Raw genomic sequence first — 12084 nt, 5'->3', positions numbered from 1 at the left:
AGTTCATCTCATTAATATTCCAATTTTCTTACCAAACACAAGAAAATCAAGTTAATGTTGAGAAAACTTGATATTGAAACCAGGGCAAATACCTGATGAATTCCACTCACCTCTTGCTCCAAAAGACCTTCATATTGGACACTGGGCATCAACATCTCAGGGCATGCTCTATGGGCACAGGTCACATATATTGGGATAGAAGACATGCCATTACCTAAGGCCCCTCATGGCATATCTCCAATTGATGCAGAGGACACTGATGTGCTTCAATGTTACATGTTGGGCTACACTAGCCAACTATCATTGCAATGCTGTAAGGACGCAGTGTGCTGAGGAAAATGCAGCCACCTCATGGACTGGACCAGACTGCTGGTCTCTTCACTCACTGTGTGAATGCACACTTCTTCTGAGCCTCCTTGGATGCTCATAACCTCCCTGCTTTGCATTTTTTCTTGCACTGTGCCACCTCAGCCAGAGATACCAGGCCCATATTACTTCTGCCTTACCTTGCTGTTTAGTGCAGACACAAAAGCAGGAATCTGGTTATGGTGTTCATCAGGACTCGGTCAAGTCAAATGGGATAGTCTTTGCTCAGTGGGGTCCCAGCACAATAAGTCAAGGGTAGCCTCTTACAGCAGTCCAGGGCCTTGGACACAGTCAGTCAGCCATTCAGAGGAGAGCGAGTGAGGGAAATTTACATACAATAGCGAGAGTAGTAGAGCTCGAACCTTGGTGGGAGGTGGATAGGTAGAAGAGATAGAGTGAATGCGAGATATCAGAAAGATGATGATGGCACTTACACTGTCACTGACCTCCTTCCTACATTGCTGTGCATTGTTCCAGATGGCTGAGACTGCTTTAAACAAGGTAGTAACTTCAGACCAGGTTGGCATGTTCTGATATTGAGGTGTCTACTGCTGGTCCGTGGGGAAGAGGGAATTCCATCTCTGCACCACCCTGTACAGCAAGTCCACCAGGTCCTTGCCCATAAAGCAGAGTGCCAAGTTCCCCTGATCTTCCACATCCAGAGAAAAGTCAGGTACAATGCAGGCAGCTCTGGACTGAAAATGCTTGACTTGGGTGCACGACAACTTGGACTGAGCCAAAAAAGGTAAGGTTCAGCCCCGCATTTTCAAGTCCCTGGAGTAGACTTTCAGAATTCAGGGTGAGCCTGCTATCACTGAGTCAAACCAGACACTAAACACATACTTCAATCTTATTTTCAATTTATAAAAAACTATCCTGAGCTTAGTTGAATATCTGAAGGTGAGCTCCATAAAAATTATTTCTCTTACCTATGAAAATAGGTGGCAGTCTTAACTGATTGGTCTGTACAATTTTTTTTACTGTCTTGAATTGATTTTTAACAATGCTATTTTTCTGAAATTACCCAGGTTCTTTTTAGTCCAATTATTTCCCCGTCCAATCCCCCCGTCTCCCTCTACCCCCTCTTCTCTCTCCCTGCCCCCTACCCTCCACACTCCACCCCAATATTCATCAAATTTTACTCTAAAGCTTAGGATAAATGACTGTGAAAATATCTTTGTTTAAAAATTGTTTACAACCCTATTTTAAAGATCCTTCATAATTAACTAAAGTAGGCAGGCCTTAAATAATGTTACTCATCACCTGGTTCTAACACAATACACTACAACTTAAAAGTGTTTGAGAATATTAACTCCCAGTAATTATGTTCAAATATATAGAGTCAATTTACTTGCGGAATCCCCAGGGTAGTCAGCACCTTCATTCTCCTTATCGATTGTTATACCCTGAGGGTAGATGCTGTAGGGACGACTAGCCATATTCTTAAAATAAACCTACAAAAGAGAACAAAGGCACAATCAATAAAATAGTTCTTACGGTGCCTTCAAAACTATGCTGGCATCTTATAAAGAGACGTATATGCTGTTATCAACTGTGTTAAGGTGAAATCTTTAAGTTACGAATCATGTCTCATCTCACTTCATGGAATCTCACTTCATAGAACCAGCCTGACTCAAGATTGGATACAGACAGACAGTAACCTCACATCTTTAAGGCATTGTCTGAGCTGAGATGTCATCTTTTGTAAAAGAACCTTAAGTTACCTTGAGAATGTGACTTAAAAGAAGTTCTGGGATTTACATATTAAAGAACTGAAGCCAGAAAACCCATTCTCAGAAATGAATGACTTAATCTAGGTTTGTTCAATGTATCATTGGATCACTGTAATCTTTTGCTATAAATTCTGTGTCTTATGGTCCTGCTTCACAACCACCTGATGAAGAAGCAGCACTTTGGAAGCTAGTGCTCCCAAATAAAACTACTGGACTATATCCTGGTGTTGTGTGATTTTTAACTTTGTCCACCCCTGTCCAATACCAGCTTTTCCAATTCATAGAATCTCATTAGTACAGAAAGTGACCAAGCAGTGCTGTATTCCTCTATCTGACTCTTTGGGACAGCTTTTCAATGTATTCCATTCTTCTGATTCCCCCTTATAAAGCTGAAACTTTTTATTTTTCAAGCAAGGAGAGGAACAAGAGATTGACTTGATTGAAGTACCGTCATTCTATTACCCTCATAGCCATTAGCCAATGTTTCAGCCCAAGTACTTTAGAGGGTGGCACAGAGATGAAAACTGCACTTGGTAAATCACTGGGCAGAATTATTTGGCAGCCAGGCTAAGGGGAAAGGGAGATATCAGCTCACTGAGGGATGAGGTTTCACACAGGTCCTGTTTTTGAGTACCCAAGGGTGTAAACAGGAAAGAACTGATGGGTGTGTAAACACAGAGATGCTCGGTACCTTGACAGGCCTATCACAGGGTCCATTGTCACTATCAGGGAGCATGGAGGATTGTGAGAGGAAACCGGAGCACCCGGAAGAAACCCACGCAGACGTGGGGAGAATGTGCAGACTCCACACAGACAATGGCTCGAGGCTGGAATCAAACCTGTGTCCCTGGCACTGTGAGGCAGGAGTGCTACCATTGAGCCACTGTGCTGTTGTTTTGTCTTCTTTCGCACACAGAGAGGAGAAGATAGGCTGCCTTTGAATTGTTCTGGCTCCACTGCTCCCACCAATGTAATAAACTGCAACTCTACCAATCGGAGGGCTATCAACAGGCAGTGTTTCCTTCACTGAAAAACTTCTGATGCCGTCTGACTCAATAACGTTTCAATCTCAATGTAGAGCTTAAAATATGCAATACTTGATTTTTCCAAGTTACAAAACACTTTCAGATATGTCACAGTATCTGACTTCCATTCCAGTTTATCATCCGAAAAGGAAAAATATACAGCCCTTTCAATGCACGTACAGCAAGTCTGTAGGTAGATGGATGTGCAAGTTGCCTCCTTTACTTTTGGAGGTACTTGCCAAATCAGTGATGGCAAGGGCAATGCCCTCATGACAAGGGCTATGGAAGATGTTACATATACACCAAGGAGTACTGGAGAGTTACTTCAGAGTAGTCGAAGCAATTGAACATTTGTTTTAGCATTTCAGTTTTCTCTCATGGCAGCATAGCTTTCAGCATACGAGTGCTAGCCAACTGTGTTTTAACGGTGGCTAAATTTTCTGATGGCACAAAGGTAGGGAGGAAAATGAGTTATGAAGAGGACATAAAGGCAGAGGATATAGATAGGTTAAGTGAGTGGACAAAGACCCAGCAATGGAGTACAATGCGGGAAAATATGAAATTGCCCATTTTGACAGAAATAAAAAGTATTATATTATTTAAACAGCGAGAGGTTGCAGAGGTCTGAGATGCAAAGAGATCTGAGTGTTCTAGTCCATGAATTGCAGAAGGTCAATGTGCAGGTACAGCAAGTAGTCAGGAAAGTTAACAGAATATTATGCTTTATTGTGAGACGAATTGAATGCAAAATTCAGAAGGTTATGCTTCAGTTGTACAAGGCCATATCTGGAGTAGCGTGTACAGTAAAGGTCACTGTACATAGTGAAGGATAATTATGCACTGGTAGTAGTTCAGAGAAGGTTGATGAAATTAATACCTGGATTGGGAGGCCTTATGAGGAAAGGCTAGGCAGGCTAAAAACCTGTATCCTCTGGGGTTTAGAAAAGTCAGAGGTTGCTCAATTGAAACATATAAGATTCTGAGGAGACATGACTAGGTGGTTATAGAAAAGATGCTTTCTCTCTTGGGGTCATAGATCAAAAATGAAGGGTCATATATTTAAGACAGAAATGAGGAAGCATTGTTTTCTTTCAGAATCTTTGGAATTCCCTTCCTCAAAAGGCAGTGGATGCAGAGTCTTTAAATATTCTTAAGGCAGAGGTAGATAGATTCTTGGCTACTGAAGAGATGAAAGATTATCAGGGATATGCAGGAATATGGACCTGAAATTGAAATTAGATGAGTCACAATCTTATTGAATGGTTGAGCAGGCTTGGAGATCCTGCTCCTGTTCTTTATTTGTATGTTTGAATGCGAAGGTAAGGCATAAATCAGCTCAGGTCATCGAGCAGTCAGCTTTGTTTTAAAGGAGCAGCTTAAAGATTGCTGGAACAGCAGAATGGTGCAGCATAAATTAACTTTAAGTGCTGCTAGGATAGTGGGCATTCACTAGAATGATGTGCTGAATACAGTCATACTCAACTGCAGTCAGTTACAGTACATCTTCCAGTTGAAATGTGGCAGCTGTAAGCCCTGTGTGTGCAGTCAAACCTATACTATGATGAAATTACTAGTCTGACAGGGTGAGTGCTTCTCCTGCTTCTCTCTAGTCAGTCAGAAGACAATGAAGCTCCACAGTCACCCGCCAGATGATGGAGGATGAACTCTGAAGAGTTTGCAACGTTGCCAATTTCAGCCTGATAAAATCCACTGTAGACAGGCAGGAGGCTGGAAGAACACAGCAAGCCAGGTGTAACCATTCTTCAGGACTGGGGGTGAGTGTAGGGAGAGCTGCAGATAAAGGGGGTGGCGGGAGCAGGGTGGTGAAATGGGGATAGGTGAAGACAGGTAGAGGGTATGGCCTGGTTGCTCAATGGGAGGAGTGAATCCAGTTGGTGACAGGGAGGAGTGGAAGGGAGGGGGAGGGACTGGGAAGAGAGTTGGGAGATGGGAAGGGAGACAAAAAGATCCAGAATTATGGTCACTAGCAGTGCGATCCTTGCCCTGCTTTCAGGCTGCTGGTCTAAATCTGTGAAATGACACAGCTCTGTGACCACCTCCTTGCTGAATTGGATACTGCTCTGGTTTAAGTGAAGGAAGAAGTACTTCCAGTGTCACTGGCAGGGCCACTATTTAATGCCCAACCCTCATTGTTCTAATGGTGAGTAGTCTTCTTGAGCTATTACATTCAATGTTGTATTGGTACACCACCAATACAGCTGGGGAGGGAGTTCCATGATTTGGAACCGCAACTGTGTAGGAACAACAATATCATTCCAAGGCAGGATGGCATATGGCTTAGAGGGGAACTTGTAGGTGCTGATAGATATGGCTTCCCTGTTTACAGCCCTTCCCATTTCTCCCTTTGCAAACAGCTCACTTTTGCTGACTCTGAAATAGTTCTATCTGAACCTGCAGTCCAAGTGGAATTAGGATTGTAGCCCTATGACTTGGAGCAAATGTAACACTCAGAACACATGCTGCAGCTACCAAACATTCAGCACCACTCCTTGAAGACATAATCAACTTGTATGATTCCTGTGCAAATATACTCCACAAAGTCAGCAAGGGCCAGTGGAATGTATCAACAACTAACCTGAAAGTTGATTAATGAGCCCTTTAGGCAGCAAAGGTAGCAGCCCTCATGCTGCTCAATGCATGTGCTGCTGGGTGCTCTTAAAACAGGGCATTAACTAAAGTAGTGAAGACAAAAACAACACTCCAGGCATCAAACCAGCATCCCACACTGAATAACACACCACGTCTACTCCACAGACTTCAGGAACATCCATATCCCTTTCTCGTGAACAAGATGGTTTTCTGGAAAAGCCACACCAGAAGTGGGCTGGATTAATGTTATTAGTTTAACAAAATAAAGCAGCATCCTGAGTATCAAAACGTCAACAGATTGGAGTTAGATTTGCAGCCAATAGCTTTGAGTTATTTCAGTACACAATGCTGTTTTTATTTTCATTGGATGTACAAAAACAAGGTGAAAATGGGAGAGACAGAAAGAAAAAGAAAAATGAAAAAGGATAAAAGCAAAGGCAAGTGAGAACTTTATATCTTTCAACTAAACAAATGGAGCAGAAGACAGATTCTCTTGGTTGTGTATGTATCTCCTGAAATGATACAGTTTCATGGGGAACCCTGGAGTGCCTGGTCACCTAGGATATATTTTATTTTTGAAGGCTCCATTTCCAGAAACAATACAAACATACTTTACACAAGAGGCAATCTCTATTAAAGCCCAAGGCAATATGGGCAGCATGGTGTCTCAGTGGTTAGCACTGCTGCCTTCCAGCACCAGAGTCCCAGGTTCAATTCCAGCATCTGTGTGGCATTTGCATATTCTCCCCATGTCTGCATGGGTTTCCTCCCACAGTCCAAAGATGTGCAGGTTAGGTGAATTGGCCGTGCTAAATTGCCCGTAGTGTTAGGTGCATTAGTCCGAGGGAAATGGGTCTGGGTGTGTTACTCCTCAGAGGGTCGGTGTAGACTGGTTGGGTTGAAGGGCCTGTTTCCACACTGTAGGGAATCTAACCTAATTAATTAAAACTGGTTACGTTTATTAACATTTCATACCTGAATTTTATCACCAACTTGAGTTCTTATAACAGGAGACCCGATTCCATTTTGTAAAATAGAAATTGGTTCTTCTTTTGGTTCTTTACGTTCAGTGAAAGTTTTATCTGTGTATTCTACGTAAATTGCCTTTTTATATACTTTGCCAATACGGTTTGGTCCCGAATCCAAATATTTGGCTTTAAAATCACTAAGGGCAATAAAAGAAGAATTAAAGACAGAAATAACCCATGGAAAAGAGAATTTTAGATCATAATGTTTAGACTGATAACTATTGCCTCTCCAGGTGATTTCCTATGTTCAACTGAGCTGTATATTTTAAGGCTATAATATGATGTAACCCAGTTGCTATTAAAATTCATTTCTACTTAGTTGTGTGAATTTAGTCCCTTCCAACTGTTAGTGAAGTAGTATTTGTTCTGCATTTTGTGGAAGAGTTTATGCTTCTACTTCCTTTAACTTGAAGAGATCAATTTCATGACCAACTAATTAAAAAGATAACAAAACTTAAAAATAACAGAATTGTTGAAAACAGCAATTAAGACACAAGTTCATCCTTGCTGAGGCGAGACCGTCCCTTCTTGTCTTGCTGTCCCAAGCTCCATTTCCATTTCCCCTTCCTTGCCTCCTCTGGTCATACTGTCAGCATGTTACCATCTCTTGCTTTTCCTTCCCATCGCTGACTTCCTCTGTGTCTCAGCATTCTCCTTTCTCTCAGGTTCTTCCATCCATAGGGCTTTCCTTCTCCTCTCACTTCACTCTTCACCCTATCCATAATCTCCCTCTCGATTTCTACCCTTTCTTTCACTTTCTCTGAGCTGATGCCTTTCCCCAAACTATCGTTCTATTTTCTCCTTGTCTTCCAATTCTTGTGTGACCTACAAAGTTCCCGTGGGTTTGATTTTCTTTGCGCAATGCCATGGGAGACTGAACAATTTCTTCCGCTTCATTGCTGAACATGTGTACAATCCATAAATACCAAAAACATGCTTTAAGGTTTCAAGCAGCAGATGAGCTGAGACAGGGGTGAAGATAGACATGTACAGAGATGTATGGAAGGAATATCTTTATGCTTCCTCTATACAGATCAAAAAGCTGTGAGTGAGAAGCAGAATATTTTCATAGTCTTTCTCCACTTTTGTTAAACATATAGAGGTGAAGGAAAAAAAACACACGAATATGCAAAATGTTAAGAAAAACCTCACCATTAACTTACAGAAAAAAAAATACAGCTATAAACCATTTCATTTGGATTGACTTTTTAAAGACTAAACTAAGCTACCTGTCCACATAGGTTTGAATCTCAGGAGCATAATCCCACAAAACTTCTTCAGCTGCAATATAATACTTGCGATAGTTTGTTCGCAGAATACTTGGCTTGTATTTTTGCGGCGACTCCTCAGACTTGCATTCTTCTATGTTGAGGTATCCATACATTCCAGCTATTTCATGTCAGATGACAAGAAGACAAGCTTATTAATGCAATTATCATATTTATAACAAACTAATTTAAGCATTTATGGCAGAAATCATTTTGTCTGATGAGAGTAATCCCAGCACTGATCTTGCGTTGCATCAAGTACGCCATTTGTCATCTGAACATAAAGTGACAATGATGTGGGTGTCAGAACAAAGACTGAGGTTTATTTCGTCATGTTGCCATCTCAAGTGAATGTGTGCCAGTCTTTGAATTAAGACCCTGCCTCATTTCTACAGATTATAAATATCCCAAAGGCATTTTGCCTGCTAGTAATATTCCCATGTACCAATAAATATATGCATGGAGATTCATAAATAAATGAGCATAAATATCCCTTGGCATTGTTTATGCTGGAGAAAGTGAGGACTACAAATGCTAGAGATCAGAGTCAAAACGTGTGGTGCTGAAAAAGCACAGCTGGTCAGGCAGCATTCAGGGAGCAGGAGAATTGATGTTTCAAGGAATCCTGATGAAGAGCTTATGCTCGAAATGTCGATTCTTCAGCTCCTCAGATGCTGCCTGACCGGCTGTGACTTTTCAGCACCACACTTTTTGACATTGCTTATGTTGGCACAGACAAAATGCTGTTTTGTCACATTTAATATATCTTACATTCTGAAGGCAACTGCTTCTGTCACATTTCATTTTTGTCTCAATATTAAGTGGATATTTTCAGCTTTGAATTCAATGATTACATCCTCCTTTTGCATGGAAATCCTGATTATTATTAAATGTTAATTTATTTATGCAGTTAATTTGATCTCTTTGATAATGAGAATGAAAAAGATTTTTCACAGGCATAGAACTGAAATGCTGATATTCAGAGTACTTGTACATGGAATACAAAGTTATCATGTCGCAGATCAAGCAATTAGGAAAGCAAATGGTATGTTGGTCTTTACAGCAATTGGGATAGAAGTACAAGAATAAAGATACCTTGCTCCAATGATATAGGGTCTTTTTTGAAGAATGCTGGCAAAGTCATACTGGACTCAAAACGTTAACTCTTTTTCAGCCTCTACAGATGCTGTCAGACCTGCTGAGTTTCTCAAAAAGTATCTGTCTTTATTTAAAAAGTTGTGGTGATTGCAAGAGGTATTTTTTTAATTCATTCATGGATGTGGGTGACATGAGCTGGGTCAGCATTTATTAGCCATCCCTAGTTGCCTTTGAGAAGGCAGTGGTCAGCTGCCTCCTGAACCACTGAAGTCCATGTGCTGTAGGTAGACCTACAGTGTCCTTAATGAAAGATGTCCATGTTTTTGACTCAGTGACAGTGAATGAATGACTACATAGTTATAGGTCTGGTTGGTGAGTGGCTTAGAGGGGAACTTGCAGGTCATGCACCTGTTGCCTTTTTTGAAGACAACCCTATCCCATTGTAGTAAGGTATCTTTATTCTTGTACTCTCATCCCATTGCTATAAAGAACCACATTCCATCTGCTTTCTGAATTGCTTGTTCTGCTGCACGATAACTTTCTGTGTTTCACGTTTCATATCTGTAAACATCAACACTTGAGTTCTATGCCTACTAAAACTATTCTGCTTCTAGATGGCAGTGGCCATGGGTTTGGAAGGTGCAGTCTAAGGAGACTTGACAAATTCCTGCATTTTGCTGCTACGTCAGTGGTGGAGGGAGTGAATGTTTGTGGAGGTGGTGCCAAGCAACAGGTTGCTTTGTCCTGGATGGTGTCAAGCTTCTTGAATGTGGTTGGCACGGCAGTCATTAAAGCGAAAGGGGAGTATGCCATCTCACTCCTGACTTGTGCCTTATAGATGACAGACAGGCTTTGGGGAGTCAGGTGGTGAGTTGTGTGGTGCAGCATTCCAAGAATCTGCACTGCTCTTCTAGTCATTGTATTTATATGGCTATTCCAGTTGAGTTTCTGGTCAATAGTAATCACCATGGCGGTGAGAGTGGGGAATTCACTGATGGCAATGCCATTTAATGTCAAGAGACAATGGCTTGATTCTCTCTTGTTGAGGATGGTCATTGCCTGACATTTTTGTCTTCCCCTGCCACTGGAAGAAGTGCAAAACCTGTGCCCACACTTCCCGCCTCACCTCCATCCAAAGTCCCAAAGGATCCTTCCACATCCAAGAGAAATTTATCTGTGCCTCCACACACATCATCTACTGTATCCATGGCACCTGATGTGGTCTCCTCTACATTGGGAAGATGGGACGTCAATTTGCGGATCATTTCAGAGAACATCCCTGGGACACCTGCACTAACCAACCCCACTGCCCTGTGGCTGAACACTAACCCCTCTCACCCATTCCACCAAGGACATGCATGTCCTGGGCCTCCTCCATTGCCAAACCCCAACCATGCGATGCCTGGGGAAGAACGCCTCAATGTCCGCCTTGGGACCCTCTAACTACATGGAATTAATGTGGATTTCACCAGTCTCCCCACTTCCCCACTTCCCCTCTCCCCCCTTATCCCAGTCCCAACCTTCCAGCTTGGCACCACCCTCTTGAATGCTTCTACCTGTCCTCCACCTTCATCTTCGAGGAGAAAGTGAGGACTGCAGATGCTGGAGATCAGAGCTGAACCCTCCTACCTAGGAACCCTCCAACCACAAGGGGTGAACTCAGATTTCTCCAGTTTCCTCATTTCCCCTCCCCCCACCTTGTCTCAGTCAAATCCCTCGAACTCAGCACTGCCTTCCTAACCTGCAATCTTCTTCCTGACCTCTCCGTCCCCACCCTATTCTGGCCTATCACCCTCACCTTGACCTCCTTCCACCTATCGCATTTCCATCGCCCCTCCCCCAAGTCCCTCCTCCCTACCTTTTATCTTAGCCTGCTGGACACACTTTCCTCATTCCTGAAGACGGGCTTATGCCCGAAACGTCGATTCTCCTGTTCCTCGGATGCTGCCTGACCTGCTGCGCTTTTCCAGCAACACATTTTCAGCTCCACCTTCATCTACCTATCACTTTCCTAGCTACCATGCCCCTAGACCAATCCCCCTTCAATTTATTTCTCAGCCTCCTTGGTCCACAAGCCTCATTCCTGATGAAGGCCCCGAAACATCGATTGTCCTGCTCCTGGATGCTGCCTGACTGGCTGTGCTTTTCCAGCACCACACTCTTCGACTCTGATCTCCAGCATCTGCTGTCCTCACTTTCCCGATTTTTGCAGCAATGTTACATGCCATTTGTCAGCCCAAACCTATTGTCCAGTTCCTGTTGCATTTGGACATGGACTGCTTCAGTACCTGAGGAGTTATGAATGGTGCTGAATGTTGTTCAATCATTGATGAAGATCTTCAGTAGTAAGACCAAGGCTTTTCTGGTTTATGTTAGTGACTTGACTCGCATTCAACTTTGAAATTCACAGAGGAAATGAAATTGTTACTTCCTTCCAGACTCAACACTGAGTGTAAAGTGCCTAATTGATAAATGAGGCGCTATTCCTTGTGCTCACATTGAGATTCATTGGATCCGTGAAGTAGACCAAAGACAGAAATATTAGTATGAGAGCAAGGTGGAGAATTAAAATGACAAGCCTGTCGAAGCTGTAGTACAGTGAAGAGGTGAACAAGAATCAATGTGTGATAGGAAGCTGTAGAAAATATATACAGAACTGTGCAACAGAAAGTAGATGCAGTGATCATAAGAAGGTAGAACTTCAAATCTGCTTCGAGAATGAGCAACCTGGGTCCACAACTTAAATCAAGGCAATTACAGAGTAATGAAGGAAGACTTGTCTAAAGCAAACTGGGAAACAGGCTGAGGGGGAAGGTCAGTGGATCAGCAGTGGCAGACATTTCACAAAAGGGTTATTCAGTTCAAAAAGGACTTGAAAAAGATGAATCAGCTGTGGTTAACAAAGGCAATCAAGGAGAGTATCTAAATATAAAACAAATGGATACAAAGCAGCAAA

The 12084-nt window shown here is 42.4% G+C and overlaps 1 protein-coding gene across 1 annotated transcript in view; it reads right to left on the bottom strand.

Annotated features, from left to right (window-relative positions):
• Positions 1–12084, bottom strand: part of f5 (coagulation factor V) — a 118998-nt gene that overhangs the window by 64162 nt on the left and 42752 nt on the right. Inside the window, exons 7-9 of the mRNA XM_072585179.1 lie at positions 7992–8151; positions 6710–6899; positions 1718–1820 (exon numbers count right to left, since the gene is read on the bottom strand). Coding sequence (XP_072441280.1) covers positions 1718–1820; positions 6710–6899; positions 7992–8151 — 453 coding nt within the window. The remainder of the gene's footprint in view (positions 1–1717; positions 1821–6709; positions 6900–7991; positions 8152–12084) is intronic.

Source organism: Chiloscyllium punctatum, chromosome 15, assembly GCF_047496795.1.
Source record: "Chiloscyllium punctatum isolate Juve2018m chromosome 15, sChiPun1.3, whole genome shotgun sequence".
Taxonomy (NCBI): Eukaryota; Metazoa; Chordata; class Chondrichthyes; order Orectolobiformes; family Hemiscylliidae; genus Chiloscyllium; species Chiloscyllium punctatum.
This window is presented reverse-complemented; position numbering and strand designations above follow the sequence as displayed.